This window comes from Mus pahari, chromosome 6 (assembly GCF_900095145.1).
Source record: "Mus pahari chromosome 6, PAHARI_EIJ_v1.1, whole genome shotgun sequence".
In the NCBI taxonomy this organism is placed as follows: Eukaryota; Metazoa; Chordata; class Mammalia; order Rodentia; family Muridae; genus Mus; species Mus pahari.
Window position 1 is genome coordinate 67,416,151 of NC_034595.1, and position 18,491 is coordinate 67,434,641.

The 18,491-nt window shown below is 41.9% G+C and overlaps 1 protein-coding gene across 3 annotated transcripts in view; it reads left to right on the forward strand.

Moving 5' to 3' along the window:
* Pik3r3 (phosphoinositide-3-kinase regulatory subunit 3) overlaps positions 1–18,491 on the forward strand; it is an 81,216-nt gene that overhangs the window by 47,641 nt on the left and 15,084 nt on the right. For all 3 annotated transcript variants that reach the window (XM_029539709.1, XM_021199734.2, XM_029539708.1), the window contains 4 exons: positions 4,989–5,169; positions 6,864–6,989; positions 16,855–16,997; positions 17,631–17,807. In XM_029539709.1, coding sequence (XP_029395569.1) covers positions 4,989–5,169; positions 6,864–6,989; positions 16,855–16,997; positions 17,631–17,807 — 627 coding nt within the window. The remainder of the gene's footprint in view (positions 1–4,988; positions 5,170–6,863; positions 6,990–16,854; positions 16,998–17,630; positions 17,808–18,491) is intronic.

The window sequence follows — 18,491 nt, forward strand, 5'->3', positions numbered from 1 at the left end:
AAAAAAAAAAAAAAAAAAAAAAAGAAGAAGAAGAAGAAGAAGAAGAAGAAAGAAGAAGAAGAAGAAGAAGAAGAAGAAGAAGAAAGACTAAACGTTCCATGTGTAGAAATAGGAAAGTTGGGTAAGATTTGTTTTTAAATTTAATTTCTACTTTATGTGCCTTAGTGTTTTGTCTGCATGTATGTCTGTGTGAGGATGTTGGATGCTCTGGAACTGGAATTACAGACAGTTGTGAGCCTCCATGTGGGTGCTGGGAATTGAACCTGGTACTCTGGAAAAAAATCCAGTGCTTTTAACTGCTGAGCTACCTGTTCAGCATCCAGATGTTTATTTTTATTTATGTGTATGTGTGTGTATGCTGCCTGTGTGTGGGTACCTGAGGAGATCAGATCCCCTGGAGCCTCCCAGTGTGGGTGCTGGGAACTGAACTCAGGTTCTCTGAAAGAACAGATAGCAAGTACTCATTTTTATTTCTAAGACAGGGTTTCTCTGTGTAACAAACCAGGTTGTCCTGGAACTTGCTCTGTAGACCAGGCTAGCCTTGAACTCAGAAATCTTCCTGCCTCTGTCTCCCAAGTGCTGTAACCGAAGGCATTTGCCACCACGACCTGGCAATAGTCTCTCAGACATTTACTCAATCCATCTATTGCAACCTTCTTTGAGGTAAGTATTGATTTTTAGCTCTCTAGAACTTTTAGGAAAAAAATTATCTTAAGATATATCTAGAGATATGGGGCTTTAATGCTTATGAAACCATATAGCACCAGGAAAAAAAAAGGCTAGGTACCACATGTGTAGAGCCAACAAAATTTCAGTGAAAGAATGTATAAAATGAAAAGGGTAAAAGCTGAGACAGTTTTTTAAAGAGAGTAACTATATAGCCAAGAAACAGACAAGAGGAATAAAGCAAAGAGCAACATCATCAGAGGCATGGAAAAAGGTGTGTTTGGAAGCAGGAGGCAATGGTGGTGCATACCTTCAGTCCCAGCACTTAGGTGGCAGAGGCAGGCACATTTCTGAGTTTGAGGCCAGCCTGGTCTACAGAGTGAGTGCTAGGCTAGTTATGGCTACACAGTGAGAAGCTGTCTTGAAAAAAGGAATGAAAAGCAACATCACCATCATGAAGGGGCAGGTGTCTGGGGAGATGGATCATGGGTGACAATGTTTGCTGCCAAGCCCAGTAACTTGAGTTCAGCCCTGGGCTCCACCGTGGTGAAGGAAAGATAGATGCTGAAAGTTGTCCCATGACCTACATAAGCAATGTAATACATGAGCATCATACATTTTCTTTTTTCTTTCTAAAGATTGATTTATTTATTTTATGTATATGAGTACACTGTCGCTGTCTTCAGACACAGCAGAAGAGGGCATCAGATCATGTGGTTGCTGAGGATTGAACTCAGGACCTCAGTGCTCTTAACCTCTGATCCATCTCTCTAGCTCCATACATTTTCTTTTTAAAGAAGAAAGGAGCTGATGTTCCTGTTTAGATGGTAGCGCGCTTGCCTATATACATGAATCTCTGAATTGGATCTCCAGAACAACATAAGCCAGTTACTATATAAGACCAGAACTGAAGGTGGGGGCAGAACAGTCTGAGGGTTATCCTTGGCTAATAGAGCTTACTGGCAACCTGGCTACCTGAGGCCCTCCTCAAAACCACAGCCACCACAACCCACAAAAAAGGAGGAGCAGGAAGAGCAGGAAGGACTGGGTCAAGGGGACTAAGACTGGATCGATAAAATTCCTGGTGACCCTGTGATGGGAGAGATGAAGGTGAAACTAGATGGAAGAGAATGGATGAGGATTGCGAGATGTCTCAAGTAGTTAAGGCATGTGCCATGCAAGCCTTGAGTTCAGTTTCTAGGACCCAGGTAAAAGTGGAAGGAGAAACCAGTGGCACGTGCCATTCTCCCAGTAATAAGTAATGATATATTAAAAACAAAATGTGGTATATACTTTTAATCCTAGTACTTGGGAGGCAGAGGCAGGCAGCTCTCTGAGTTCAAGGCCAGCCTGGTCTACAGAGCATCCAGGCCAAGTGATCCTGGAGCCATGAGCCATAGGTGGTTGTGGCTCATGGAAATGGCAATGAGTTTGGTTCCTACATCTCCATCTGGCAGGCTCACAACTACCTATAAATCCAGTTCCAGAGGGTTTGAAGCCTGTGGCCTCATTAGACACTTGCAAGTATGGGCACACACACACACACACACACACACACACACACACACACACACGTAATTAAAAATAAGTCTTTTTAAATGAAAGCCTTATTTTCTCTGTCTGTCTGCATGTGTGTCATAGTGTGTTTGTGGAGGTCAGAGAGCAACTTACGGGTGCTGTTTCTTTCCTCTTACCAAGTAGGTTCTGGGAATGAGCTGAAGTTGTCAGGGCCCTTACCTGATGAGCCAACTCTATGGCTCTTCTTTTTCTACTTTTAGCCGGAGGCAAGAAGATTGCCACGAGTTTCAGGCCAAAGTTAGCTATAGTATAAACCTTGTCTCAAAAAGCTGAAACCCAACCCAAAAATCAGAATGCAGCCCTCTCCCTCCCCAAACCTCAGAGCTGTGGAGTGCACATACACTGTCTTAAGTTCTGCAAGAGCATGGGCTGTATCTGGCTTCTTCTGTCACTGTGTCCATAGCACTTTGTGTAGTTCCCATTATATAGTAGACATTTGTGGGGGTGTAGCAGAGTAACATCCCGAGAGAGGCAAGACTTACTTAACATGACTTAGTTAGCCAGTGCTGCTTCAGACTTGTGGAATCTGACTTGCGTGGTTTATTTTAATCATATTTAAGTATATTTTGGAAAAATGTTTCTCAATGAAAATTAACTCAGTCCTACGTGTACAACAAAGCTTAAGACATGTTTATATTGAAACTCTTTATGAAGTATGGCCTCTTCTATAAAGATGAGTTCTGTTGACTCAAACAATGCTCAAAATAAGTGTCTAGGGAGAATGACTGAGGTAAATGTAATAGCCTGTGGGAGTCAGGATTGGCCTGGCCACAAGGTAATATAGATGTTGCTCAGGCTGTTGTAAAGTACAGGTGACATCTTCCATAAGGATGGTTTATTGACTGAGAAGCAGTGCTCAAGATCTGGGGACCAAGAGTCTGGGATAAACAAACTTTATAGTCTTGGGGACTTGTGTGAAGCCCCAACATACAGGGGGCTAGCAAGATGGCTCAGTGGTTAAGAGCACAGGCTGCCCTTCTAGAGGTCCTGGAACCACATGATGGCTCACAACCCTCTGTAATAGGATCACTTGTTACTCCCTAGTGACCAAGTATTCAAATCTGTGAGCCTTTCTATGGAGACCATTCTTATTCAAACCACCACATCAGGTTATTAACCGTGTACTTTCCCAGCCTTCTGGTGTAAAGCAGGTGTATGCACCCCCTCCTCTTTCCTGATTTTCCTACTGCTTATCTGTGAGCACAAGGACTTCATGCCCTCTATAGATGTCCAGCGCATTAATTTGAATGAGTTTTAAGTGAGACAGACCACTTGGATTTATTGTCTATATGTGTGTGTGTGTGTGTGTGTGTGTGTGTGTGTGTATACACCTATACTAATTACATACCATTAGTTGATCTTTGTAATGTGCCTTTTATATGACTAGTTCATCATCCACCTAAATACTGACCTAAGCCTTGTATAATTAGAATATTAACCAGTCTATACATTCAGGCCAGAGTTACTTAGCCTTTCACAAGTCCCAGTGGATCATCTGTCATGTATTATAAATGCACAGCATAAAACATATAACCCCTGCCCCACGTCATGGTGCTGTTAGAAAACCTGAGTGAGAACAGCACAGGATTTTGCTGTTATCTGGTATGGGCTTAGATGATGCTTTGTGGGCCTTATAAAACATTGCCATTTTAATTTTAGTTATAAATTCCTTTTTTCTTCTTCCCTATTTCCCCCTCTTTTCTTCTCTTTGATTTTCTTTTCTGGGGAAGGGGCTTGTAGCCCAGATGCGCTGGGCTCACACTTCTGATTTTCCTTCAGAGTCCCAGGGTTATGGGCACGTCCTATCATACTTGTCTTAGAAATGATCTTTAAGGGATTATTTGGATTTAATTTAGTAAATAAAGATGGTCTGAGGTACTTAAGCACTGAATTATATCTGTAATATGAACCTTGAGTGTATTGGTAATACTGAAACAAATGTTTATAATTCCTTTTATGTAGAGATGGCTCTGCTTCTGCGCAAAGACAGAAATTGCCTCTATTCTCTGTGACAAATTTTTAAAAAATCACAAAATAATAAAAAATAATCAATTTACTTACATTTCAGGGTTTTTTTTTGTTATTTTTAAGTAATATTTTAGGCTAAGTTTCTTGATATTGACTGTTATATAGATTTGGGTATTTTGTTTTGAAACAGGGTCAGTCTGTCTATGTAGCCCTGGCTTTTCTGGAATACCTTATGTAGACCAGAGTAGCCTTAAACACACAAAGATACTCTTGCCTCTGCCTGAGAATAAAGATGTACACAACCATACCTATCCCAGATGTGTTGATTTTTAATAACTAAGGTATTTTATGGACAAAGGAAATAGGAGAATAAAAAACAAAAACAAAAAACAAAAATAAAGAAGAAGTAGTCCAGGTGTGATGGCCCTATGATTGGAGGCAGAGGCAGGAGGATCTCAGCTGTTCAAGACCAGTCTGTTCCACAAAGCAAGTTCTAGGACAGCCATGGCTGCACAGAGATGTTGCCCCCCCCCCCCAAAAAAAAACACTAAACAAAACAAAACAAAGCAAAGCAAAGCAAAATAAAAAGAAAGGTAAGAAAATAATATAATATGTAGTTTTACACACATAATTATATATGTTGTTTTACCACTTCTGCTTATTAGCAAAATAACACATTTATTTGATGTGAACTAAGTTTTTATATCGCCATATGAAATTAGTGTTTTAATAGAACTTTGGGGACAATGCTACAATTACTGTTTTGTTGTTCACAGGAAGGGAGGAAATAATAAATTAATAAAGATCTATCATCGGGATGGTAAATATGGCTTCTCTGAGCCCCTGACGTTTACTTCTGTGGTGGAGCTCATTAACCACTATCACCATGAGTCTCTTGCTCAGTACAATCCCAAACTCGACGTGAAGCTGACGTACCCAGTATCCAGATACCAACAGGTACGACCATAGCGGTTCTCGTGGGATTAATTCATATAATTTTATTCTATTAGACTTATTAGTTTATATTTATTTTCCTAATTAATCCTGAGTGTGGTGGGGCATGCCTTTAATCCCAGCAGAAACAGGTAGGTCTCTGTGAGTTTCAGGCTAGCCAGGGCTATGTGAGACCCTATGTCAAAAAGAAAAGAAAAGAATAAGATACAGTTCTTTTTTTTTTTTTTTTTTTAATTAATTAATTTATTTATTATATGTAAGTTCACTGTAGCTGTCTTCAGACACTCCAGAAGAGGGCACCAGATCTTGTTACAGATGGTTATGAGCCACCATGTAGTTGCTGGGATTTGAACTCCAGACCTTCGGAAGAGCAGTTGGGTGCTCTTACCCACTGAGCCATCTCACCAGCCCAAAATAAGGTTCTTAAGTAATATTTTAACTACATTAATTTAGTTTTTTTGGTTTTGTTTTTTGAAATAGGGTTTCATGTATGTGTGCTGGCTTTGAAATCACTATGTAACTGACAGTGACCTTGAACTTAGGATCTTCCTGCCCCAGTCTCCTGAGTTCTGGGATTCTAGGCTTTTGCTGTCACACCTCACCTTTTGGGGGTGGGGTGTATGTGAGCCCAGAGATCATCTCAGGACTAAGGAGTTAGTCCTCAGAACCATTCACCTTTGTGCTGTGAGTCAGTCTTATTGGAACCTGGGGTGTACTGATTAGCCTAGGCGGGGTGACCCAGGAACCCACCGATTTCTGCCTCCCTCGCAGTGGGATTCAAGCATTGCCACCAAACCTCACACTACTCAGGTGCTGACTCAGGGTCAGATCCAAGTCTTCATGTCTATGTAACAAGCACTTACCGAGCGAGCTGTCTCTCCAGCCCTATTTCTTTTTTTCTTTTTTAATTTAAAAGTTTTATGTATATGTGCTAGTGTGTATGTGTACGAGTGTCTGAAAGGCCAGAAGACAAGATGTTACACTTTGTGGAGCTGGAGTTATAGCTGTAAACTGCTGGATTTGGATTCTGGCAGCGAACTGGGGTGCTCTGAAAGAGCAGCAAGTACTCCCCACCACGGGGCCATCTCGACAGTTCCTCCAGGCCTAGTTCTTTCTCTCTTTTTTAAAAATTTTATTGTATTTTACTTCATGTGTATGAATGTTTTGCCTGCCTGGTATTCTGTCTGTATGTATATATGTGCCTGGTGTGCACTGAGGCCAGAAGAGGGCATTGGATTTCCTGGAACTGGAGTTACAGATGGTTGCTAGCTATCACATGGGTGCTGGAAATCAAACCTAGGTTCTCTAGAAGAGCAGCCAGTGCCCTTAAGCACTGAGCCATCTCTCTAGCCCCATATTTCTTAATTTTTATAATGTTATTTTTATCTGACTTAAAATCTGATCTTAGTGTTAATTAAAAGGTGTTTTTCTTGCCTTGTGCATGGTGCACGCCTTCGGTCCCAGCACTAGCAAGGCAGAGGATCATTATGAGTTTCAGGCCAGCCAGGTCTACATACTAAGACCCTATCTCAAGAAACAAAACAAAACAAAATCTTTATAAAATCTAAGCACTTTTTGGGTGCTTGCTATCCAAACAGGACTTCTAAAATTGAAATATATTTTAAATGTAAATAGACCTGGAAAAACATGTCAGAATTAATAACATTGCTTCATTTTATTTTCTTCTGTCTGTGTAGGATCAGTTGGTAAAAGAAGACAACATTGATGCAGTAGGTAAAAATCTGCAAGAGTTCCACTCTCAGTATCAGGAGAAGAGCAAAGAGTACGACAGGCTGTACGAAGAGTATACGAGGACATCGCAGGTGAGGGGGACCCTGCCTTTCAAAAGAAAAGGAAGCTGGAGGGTGCTTGCTCCAGATGATCTTTGCAGTATCATGGTTGGTAGATGTTGAAAAGTTGGCTGGATCATCTGCTGTCTGTCAGTGTTAACTCACGGGGTCAGGAATGGGGCTTGACTGGTAGAGTGCAGATTGCTTCCTGTCATTCACAAAGTCCTAGGTTTGATTCTTGCATCATATTAAACTGGGTGTGGTGGTACAAGCTTTTAATCCCTGGTACTGAGGAGCTGGAAGCAGGAGGATCAGAAATTCAAGGTCATCCTCAGCTGTGTAGCTAGTTGGAAGCTAATCTGAGATACATGGGAACCTGTCTCAAAATTTTTTTTTCAAAATTAGGTAATATTATAAATGATAAAATTAGAGCCGGGAGTGGTGGCGCACGCCTTTAATCCCAGCACTCGGGAGGCAGAGGCAGGCGAATTTCTGAGTTCGAGGCCAGCCTGGTCTACAGATAAAATTAGCAAAATGACAAATCCCTGAGGTAGAAAATAAATTTTGTCCATATGGGCAGTACAAGGCTGCGTCACCAGCTCCTCTGTCAGCATGATTCTCAGGTTTTTCTGTTTTATGCTCTCTGTATCTAACATGAGCCACCATCACCATATTTCTAGTAAGAAAGGAAGCCCTCTTCCCTGCCCAGAGTTTCTCTCTGTAGCCCTGGCTATTTTGGAGCTGGCTCTGTAGACCAGGCTGGCCTTAAGTTCAGAGATCTGCCTGCCTCTGCCTCCTGAGTGCTGGGATTAAAGGTGTGTGTCACCTTGCCCAGCTGGTTTTGTGATTTTTACAACAAAAACATTTATTTATGTGTTTTCTTGCATGTTTGTGCACCACATGCATGCTTGTGCACCACATGCATGCTTGGTGCCCATGAGGTTAGAAGAAGCCGTCAGAGCTAGAGATATGGATGATTGTGAGCCATCATGTATTCTGGGAATCAAACGTACATCCTCTGCTAGAACAATAAATGCTTGTCCCCACCGAGCCATCTCCCAGCCTGAAGTTTTCTGCTTTAAGTGGCTTCCCATTTATTTTCATAAAGTTGGTAGTATCGTTCTGTCTTTGGGTTTTTTTTTTTTAATACTTATTTTAAACTAAAATTTTGTTGATTCTGTTGATCTTTTTAAAGAACAGTTTATGATTTTGTTGATTTCCCTCCCTTCCTATCTCATGTTCTTACTCTTCCCTTTCCTTTTATTGTTGTTTCTTTGTGTTTTTGTTTTGTTTCTTTGTGACTCAGTCTCATTTAGCCCAGTGTCTTCCTGACCCTTTTACCTGTACCTGGAGTGCTGGTCTGACAGGCATGCCATCATCCCTCAATGTGTTGGCTTTCTCTTCTCATCTTTATTGCTTCCTTTTTCCTGCTAGCTTTGTATTTCATTTGCTTTTCTCTTTTTTTCTTAGTTCCTTATGTTATCCAATTATGCAGTTGATCTGAGAGCACATGTCTCTTTAGAAAATAACTAGTGGCATGTATGAGGATACTAGTGTCACTGCACACTTCTGCAGGTCAGAGGACAGCTTTGTGGGTTCTCGAGGTCTGAGTCCCAGGGCCTTTTTTTACCATACCACTGTCAGCTTTCCTGTCGCTGTGAAAAAGAATGTGACGAAAAGCAACATGGGGAAGACCCTTCTTTGGGTGATTTTTCATCTTAGAGTTGTATTCTATCAGGAGGGGAACTCAGAGCAGGAACTGAAGCAGACACAGTGCTTACTGGCATGCTCCGTGTGGCTTGTTCAGCCTGCTTAATACAAGCCAGGAACACCTGCTCCGAGGTGGTACCTCCCACAGTGGGCTAGGCTCTCCCGTACCAGTTATTAATCCAGAAAATGTCCCTTAGCCCTTCCTACAGGCCAACCTGGTACAGGCTGTTCTCAACAAGGTTTTTTCCTCTGAGAAGGCCCTACCCTGTATCCGCTAACAGAACTGACCAGCACACCAGTGAACCTTTGAACTACTATCCCTCTCTACCAATCTTCTGTCTTGTTTTTGTTTTTGATTTTTGGAGATGGGGTTTCTCTGTGTAGCCTTGTTTGTCCTGGAATGCACTCTGTAGACCACTCTACTGTTTTTAACCATAGGTGTTTACATCTATAAATACCCTGGATACTGCTTTTGTGTCCCGTAAGTATTCTTATGGAGTGCCTAGGTCTCATGTATCACAAGGCATTTTCCAACTTCGCCTGTCATTTCTTTATTTATTTTACATTATTCTATGAGGTGAGTGTCACTAGGTAGCCCTGGCTAACCTGGAACTTGACTGTGATAACAGCAGCCTGGAGCTCACAGAGATCTGTCTGCCACCAGCTCCCAAGGCGTCTGGGATAAGGTATCCATACACCACCATGCCTGGCCTTTGTCATTTATTTTTTGAACCATTAGTTGTTCCAGATCATGATATTTCATTTTTGTGTATCTCTGACTTTTCTAGCTTTTCTTCTATGATTCCTACTTCCTTCTCATTGTGGATCAGAGAAAGTCCTCTGTATGATTGTAGTCTTACAATTTATTAACATTTGAGGCCAGGGAGATGGCTCAGCATTTAAGAATACTTGTTGTTTTTGTCATTGTGTGTTTTGTTTTGAGACCATTTTTCTCTGTGTAGCCCTGACTGTCCTGGAAGTCACTCTCTAGATCAGGCCAGCCTGCCTCTGCCTCCAGAGTGCTGGGATTAAAAGCGTATACCACTGCAGCCAGGTAAGGACACTGGTTCTTGCAAAGGATTTGGATTTGGTTCCCAACACTCAATGGTGGTTCACAATGATTTTTAACTATACTGCCAGGGAATCTGATGCCTTCTCCTGACCTAGAGTGTGTGGCACTGGGCACACATGTGGTGCACACGTACACATGCATTGCTGCTCACACACATAAAATTAAATAAATCTGAAAAAATGAGTTAAAACTTATTAAGACTTATTTTGTGGTCTAATGTGATATATTTTGGATATAATATTTGGAATATAATATTTTTATTTAAGAATTACCTATATTCTATTCTTGCTGTGTGGAGTGTTCTTTATTATGCCTATTAGATATATAATTGGGTTAATTTACAGCTAAAAGATCTTAGTGATATTACATAAACACTACTATTATGCATCTCTGTCCCTGCCTGCCCCCTTCTTTTGTTGAAATGGGCTCTCATTATATAGCCCTGGATAGTCTGGAACTCACTATGTAGACCAGGCTAACCTTGAACTCACGGAAATCTATGTGTCTCTACCTCTCAAGTACAGGGCTAACACTAAAACATAAGCCAACATTGCCCTAATCCTATACTTTGCTATATGTTGTCCAAGATTACATTTATATATGCTTTATGCCTATAGTGATTTTAAAAAAAGATTTATTTATTTATTTTATATATGTGAGTATGTGAGTGCACTGTAGCTGTTTTCAGACACACCAGAAGAGGGCATCGGATCCCACTACAGATGGTTGTGAGCCACCATGTGGTTGCTGGGAATAGAACTCAAAACCTCTGGAAGAACAGCCATTGCTCTTAACCACTAAGCTATCTCTCCAACCCTATAATGATTCTTTTGTTCATTTTCTTTCATTTTCTCTCTTTCTTTCTTTCTTCTTCTTCTTCTTTTTTTTTTTTTTTTTTTGAGACAGGGTTTCTCTGTGTAGCCCTGGTTGTCCTGGAACTCACTCTGCAGACCAGGTTGGCCTTGAACTCAGAAATCTGCTTGCCTCTGCCTCCCTCTTTTTTTCATTTTCTTTTCATATCATATAAAATAAAAGAGGCAGGTCTAGGTGTATAGCTTACTGATAGAACACTAATTCAGCATTCCTGGTTTTGATTTCAAGCCCTGGAAGAAAATCCCCTAATTTACTAACTATAAAGCCTGATATTATGAATGTCTGTTTCACTATCCATGTACTATTGACTACTTTAATGGAGTCAGTCTGTAAATCTCTCAATAACGTTTTTTTTCCTTCTATCACCACACACGAGGCTCATTGTGCTAAAGGAATAGAAGACATTCAAACTTGAAATAAAGATGTAGACACCAAGCACACACATGATACATACATTTGGGCAAACACACACATAAAAATAAACAAATGTCCTTGATGCTCCTTTAGTCCTTCCTCCCCCTCTTCTGTGGGGTTCCCCTTGCTCCGCCTAGTGTGTGGCTGTGGGTCTCAGCATCTGCTCCCTTCAGTTGCTGGGTGAAGCCTCTCTGATGACAGTTGGGCTAGGATCTGAGTATAGCAGAATATCATTAGGAATCATTTAATTGACTTTTTTTTTTTTTTTGCTAGTGTATGTTTGGTTCTATCCTGGGTCTCTAGGCTGTCCAGCCTCTGGTTCCTGTCTGTCTGGGGAGTATCAGGTGTGGGTTCCCTCTTATGGTGTGGGCCTCAAGTTGGACCAGTGATTCGTTGGCTGTTCCCACAAGTCCTGTGCCACCATTACCCCAGCACATCTTATAGGCTGGACAATTGTAGGTCGACAGTTTTGTAGCTGGGTTGGTGTCCAGTCCTACTGCTACGAGCCTTGCCTGGTTATAGAAAATGGCCAGTTCAGTCTCTGTGTCCCCATTACTTTGTCTTTGCTAGGATCACTCTCATAGGAGCCAGAGGGGTTGAGGACACCATGAGAACATGGCCCACAGAATCAACTAAGCAGGGCTCATAGTCACAGTCACAGATCCTGTATGGGTCTGAGCGAGGCCCTTTGCATATATGTTATGGTTATACAGCTTGGCATTCTGTGGGACTCCTAATAGTGGGACCCTTTTGCCTGCTTTTGGGACCTGTTTCCTCCTACTATATTGTCTTGTCCAGCCTTAATATGAGGGTTTAGGTATAGAGAGAATGTCGTCTATATTGTATGGGTACATCACCTGTCAATTAGAAAGCCTTTAGCCTATGTCATAGGCAGGACATAGAAGTGAGAGAAAGGATTCTGGGAGAGAGCTCAGGGGAGATGTAAGGAGATGGACTCATGGTGCCTGAGCACAGGTAACCAGCCACGTGGTAGAATGTAGATTAAAATAAATGGGTTATCTTAGGTTATGATTGTAGTCAGAGTTGAGCTCAGCTATATGAGGGCAGAGGACTCAGCATTTGAACAACACAAGTGTAAACTTCACACAATGTATAAGAACATCATGCCTACTTGGAGGCCAGTCCTGTTGTAAGTTATACCATGTCCAGTTGATAGTCCTAGGAGGCCTGCTCTTCTTGTGAAGGGAAACTGAGGAGAAGATCTTGGGGAAAGGGGAGATTTGAGGGAGGAACTGGGAAGAGTGGAGGGATTGGGGTCTGAAAATCCAAAAACAACCCAAGCAGTCACAAGAGTCCAGCAAAGCAAGATCTTTATTTCAATTAGGCAGCAAAAACTGAACCAGGGACAACAGCACATATTTGAGAGCTGACTATGTCTTTGAACATTCACCTTAATGAATGCAGAAAAATAGTAAAGTCCATAGGCATCTGTGGTGGTTTGAATAGGTTTGGCCTCCATAGACTCATGTCTTTGAATACTTGGTCATAGGAAGTGGCACTATTAGAAGGTGTGACCTTGTTGGAGGAAATGTGGCACTGTGTTGTTGGTGGACTCTAAGGTTTCCTGTGTATGCTCATGGTTCTGCCCAGTTCAGAAGATAATCTCTTCCTGGCTGCCTTGGGGTCAAGGTGTATAATAACTCTTGGCTCCTCCAGCACCAAGTCTGCCTGCATGCTGCCATGTTTTCTGTCATGGCGCTAATGGACTAAACCTCTGAAACTAAACCAGCCCCAATTAATTGTTTGACTTTATAAGAGTTGCCTTGGTCACGGTGTCTCTTCACATCAGTGAAACCCAAACTAAGACAGTCTCTGTGCCAGGGTACAGTTACAACTTTTCATCAGTCAGAATCATTTGTTCTTGTCCTGGTTAAGAACAATCACTGTGTTTGGGGGGACAAAAGAAGAATGAGAAAGAAGTTGGCTAGCTACCTGGAAAGCCCTAGCTCCCTGAGAGCCCGGGAACTTGAACTTAATTTTACCTTATGATCAAAATGGAGTCTGAAAACAGAATGGCAGTACTTAGGGTAAGTCTTATTTGTCTCACCCATACAGAGGATAGGATGTAATGTATGAGAAAATAAAATAAATGGTCCTAAAAATTGAAATGACATACTAATATTAAATAAACATATGCATAAAGGCACACAGCAGCACAAATATCTGAGAGGTCAGATCTTTTGGGTTCAGACTCCCATCTTAGAGAACCTGACTGTCTTAGTCAGGGTTTCTATTCCTGCACCAAAGGAAGTCAGGACTGGAACTCTAGCAGGTCAGGAAGCAGGAGCTGATGCAGAGGCCATGGAGGGATGTTTCTTACTGGCTTGCCTCCCCTGGCTTGCTCTCTTATAGAACCCAAGACTACTAGCCCAGGGATGGCACCACCCACAATGGGCCCTTTCCCGTTGATCACTAATTGAGAAAATGCCCCACAGCTGGATGTCATGAAGCTCCTTTCTCTGTGATAACTCCAGCCTGTGTCAAGTTGACACACAAAACCAGCCAGTACACTGACCAAATGTTGAGCTTGAGTTAACTTACAAATGAACACCTAGCCCCAGTTTCCAGGTTATTATACACCAACAAATCTGCACCTCCTGGTTACAAGCCTGCCCCTGGCACTTCACTTCCTAACACCCACCAGTCAGGAGGAAAACAGAAGTGAAGTGTATGGTTTGGCTCCCAGCACCAGCCAGTTATGTTAAAGGCCGTAATGGCACCGCAGTCAGATGTGTGGCAGGCTAGATACCCCTTCTTGCTTCTATAAATGCTTGCCTGAAACTAAGCTCAGGGCTGGCCCCTCCCATTCCACTTTGTCAGAGGTGGTCGTGTGACCCGAGCTCAAGCTGGAATAGAGACCCTAATGTGATTACATCGGGATCGACTCCTTGGTGGTCTTCCTGACACAACAATCAAGTAGCAAAAAATGATCAGAAAATCAAAATCATTCTTAATAATTAAAAAAGATAAAATGGAATCAGACTTTTCACACAAGAAAATTGGACCAGCACAACATTTTGGCCATTAGAGTTCTGTTTTTTCAGTAAGGAATACGGTCTTCTATTTTAAGTTTTACCTGTAGGCTTTCCTATATTAGTTCAGAAGAGTCACATCTTTCTGCTTACCCAGGTAAAGCCTTAGTATTCTAGTAGACTCTTTGTTTGTTTGTTTGTCTAGTAGACTCTTTTATATTTTGTGACCAGTCAAATAAATCCTGCTCACTTTATCTTCAATATATATACAGAATCTAAATATTTCTCACTACTTTTACTACTAACATCTTGGTCCAAAGCTAGCCTAATTTCTTGTGTGGTGTATCTGTTTTTTCTGTTGCTATGACAAAATACTTGAAGGCTTGGTGTGGTGGTGCACACCTTTAATCCCATTGCTAGGGAGGTTAAGACAGGCCTGCCAATTCAGCCTACGTAATAAGACATGTAATATATAACATACGACAGCAGAATGCTTGAATCAGCCTCTAAGGAGGGAACATTTCCTGTGGCTCACAGTTTTAGATGTTTCAGTGTAGTATCAGAGGGAGACAGGGACAGGGCTCTGATAACTCCTTCAATGGCAGCATGCTTGCTGCGCGACCTAACTTACTTCCGGCAGATTCTCCTTCCTAAAGATTTCACCTCCTCCCAGCAGTGCCTTCCAGGAAGTTGTCCATAAAGCCTTAAACACTTCGGAAACCTCCTATCTAACTGAAATTCTTTCCCCTATCCTCCACATTGTCCTCTCCTAAACCAGCTTTCAACCTATCAGGCAGGGTTGTAAAACACAGGTTAGGTTACTCCCTTCTGTGTCTGTGTTTCAGTGACTGTGGGGACAGAGGTCAGCCTCTGGGGTTGCTCACCTGGCACTGTCCACTTTGTCCACTTTGTTCTGAAGTTGGTCCTGTAGACTAGGATGGCTGGCAGGTGGGCCTTAGGGGTTCATTTGTCTCTACTTCTCCAGCAGTAGGAGAAGCACAACCACATCTTTCTTTCTTTTTTTTTTTTTTTTTAAGATTTACTTATTATGTATAGTGTTCTGCCTGCTTGTACACCTACAGTCCAGAAGAGGGCACCAGATCTCTTTACAGATGGTTGTGAGCCACCGTGTGGTTGCTGAGAATTGAACTGAGCCACCTCTCCAGCCCCCTGTGCCTGCCTTTTATATGTAGACTCTGGGAATCAAATTCAGGTCTTCATGTATGTCAAGTGCTTTGCTGATTGAGTGTTGCCACAGACTTACTCCTTTTTTCCCCCCCTTTAAGAAGCAGTAAAGAAAGCCGGGCGTGGTGGCGCATGCCTTTAATCCCAGCACTTGGGAGGCAGAGGCAGAGGCAGGCAGATTTCTGAGTTCGAGGCCAGCCTGGTCTACAAAGTGAGTTCCGGGACAGCCAAGGCTATACAGAGAAACCCTGTCTCGAAAAACAAACAAACAAACAAACAAACAGAAGCATTAAAGAACAAACAAACAAACGCCGATAACACAATCCCCAAATTCTACACTAGTCAGGGTTCTCTAGGGGGGGGGGAAGGAGTGTGGTTGCACATATGCCTCTGATGGTCCACTGTAACACAGGCTCATCTTGAACTCATTACATACTCGAGGCAAGCCTCAATTCCTCATCCTCCTGCCTTCACCTCTTCAATGTTAATATTGTAAATATGTGTCACTATGCCTGGCTCTAACCTTATTTTGTTAATTTTTTTCCAAGACAGGGTTTCTCTGTATATCCTTGGCTGTCCTGGAACTCACTCTGTAGACCAGGCTGGTCTCAAACTCAGGTCCACCTGCCTCTGCTTCCCTAGCACTGGGATAAAAGTATGTGCCGCCACCACCCAGCTTAGTGTTGTTGTTGTTTTAAATTACATTTTTATTTATTTATTTGTGCGTATGTGTGTGTACATACTGCAGCATATGTGGAGGTCAGAGGACAGCTTTCAGGAGTTGGTTCACTTCTTTTATCATGTGAATCCCAGGACCACACTCAGGTTATCAAGCTTGGTGTCAAATGCTTTTTCTCACTGAGCCATCTTCGTGGCCTGGACATTACTTCTCAGAACAGTTCATTGTACTGTGTTCTCCCTAGCTTTATGGTTCTTGACTTTACGACACGTGCTTTCTGCCTTGCAGCGTTTGCATTGGCTTACTGTTTGCCTCAAAAACTTTTTAAAAGCCTGACTAATCCCTTGGTCTTGCAAATTTTATATGCCCCAGTACAGGGGAACACCAGGGCCAAGAAGGGGGAGTGGGGGCGGGGAGGGTAAAGGGGACTTTGGGGATAGCATTTAAAATGTAAATGAAGTAAATACCTAATAAAAATTGGGAAAACACAACCTGGCTAACCTTACTCTTACATCCTTCTACTCTGCTTAGACAGATGTCATCATCTCAGTAAGGCCTATTTGGCATCTTTATTTAATAAATTGAATGTATTGGCCAGGCATACTGACAAATGCCTGTATTTTAGCACTTGGAAGTCAGAGGCAGGAGGCTCAGGTATTCAGAGTCATCCATGTTCTGGGTGAGAGGCTTCAGTTTCACAAATTCTCTTATCACCTATCAGGTAGTACTTCCCGTGTAGTGTGTTCTTAATAACCATTCATTGAAATTAGTAAATATGAGGTAGTTGAAAAATCATCCTACCAGTGAAAATGTATAGAACTAGTTAAGTGTTCAGGATAGCCATCTGTGTGGTTTGATTATGCTTGGCCTGTGGGAATTGGAAGTTTTTGTGCAATCACTACCTTTCCAAGAAGTACACTGAACCAGAGTTAAGTCCGTAAGTGTGTATATTTTTTCTGTTTCCTCCTGTAGGAAATACAAATGAAGAGGACTGCCATTGAAGCCTTTAATGAAACAATTAAAATATTTGAGGAGCAGTGTCATACCCAAGAACAACACAGTAAAGACTATATTGAGCGGTTTCGCAGAGAGGGGAATGAGAAGGAGATTGAGCGGTGAGTGTATTTAATACCTCACGCAAGACCGAAACAGACTGTTCTTTACTTTTCTGCCTTGTTTGTTTTTTTTCCCTCAAGCTGCAAATGTTATATGGAACTGCTGGCTATTCACACTAATGGTGCCAAATGGCATCTCTTCTGTGTGATTTATCTGTGTAAATTCTTAATTCTTGCCCATTCTGTAGGACGTAGGTTAGATATAACCTTTTTTGAAATGTCTTCCTAATATCGCATACTGTTTAGGGATGTTTTGTTAGTGTTCATACACTGTTTGGTCGTGATCCCAATATAACATATGCCCACTGAATTGCAAACTCACTAAGAATAGACATTGTGACTTATTTTTCCCTGATATAGCCAATGCTTACAGCTCCTGTAAACCTGCTCTTACAGTACGAGCTGGGAGTAATGGCAGGTGTCTGCATCCCCTCAACTGTTCTGGAGGATAGGCCAGAGGATTGCTGGAGCCCAGGAATTCAAGACCAGTCTGTGCAGCACAGTGAGACCCTACGTCAAACAAACAGTCACAAACCAAATAAACCCAAGAAGATATTAGGACCCTGTTTCTGCTTCATGATCTTCCTGCTTCTGCTGTTATTTTAGACTTAATGTATCATGTTATTTTCACAGAATTATGATGAATTATGATAAATTGAAATCACGTCTTGGTGAGATTCATGATAGCAAAGTGCGTCTTGAGCAGGACTTGAAGAAACAAGCTTTGGACAACCGGGAAATTGATAAAAAAATGAATAGCATCAAACCCGACCTGATTCAGCTGCGTAAGATCCGAGATCAGCACCTTGTGTGAGTAGTCTGGGGCCAAGTGCTGGGGGACACACCAGTGTTAGTGCATTACTGGGACTAGAAATTCATCAATGGGAGAAGAGCTTGAGAACTAGAAGGTAGTATGTAAGAATTTTGGAATGAGCCCTTTAGTAGTAGGAGAACCCAGAATGGCACAAATTAAGTCATAATATAGTGCTCTACTTCATACAAATATTTGGGAACTTTCAGATGAAATTAGCAAAGTGTTACAGAATAAAAGTTACATATTGAGGCTGGAGAGGTGGCTCCATGGTCCAGACCTCATGCTGTTCTTCCAAAGGACCCAGGTTTCCAGCATCCATATGGTGGCTCACAACCATCTGTAACCCCAGCTCCAAGGGAACTGATGCCCTCATCTGAACTCTGTGGGTATCAGGTACATTATGCACAGACATACATATAGGCAAAATATTTATAAGGTAAAATAGATATAAAAAAGAAAAGTATACATTGGTGTTTCCTTAAAATATAAAAACTAGAAACTGTAGTTTTATAGTGGAATCACAGAAGTAGAATTATATCCTAAGGGTAAATTCTACAAATAAATAAATAAATAGAACAGGCAGTTCCTTAAAGGAGTTTTATGCTTAAGAAATGATACATGTTGCCGGGCGGCGGTGGCACATGTCTTTAATCCCAGCACTTGGGAGGCAGAGGCAGGCG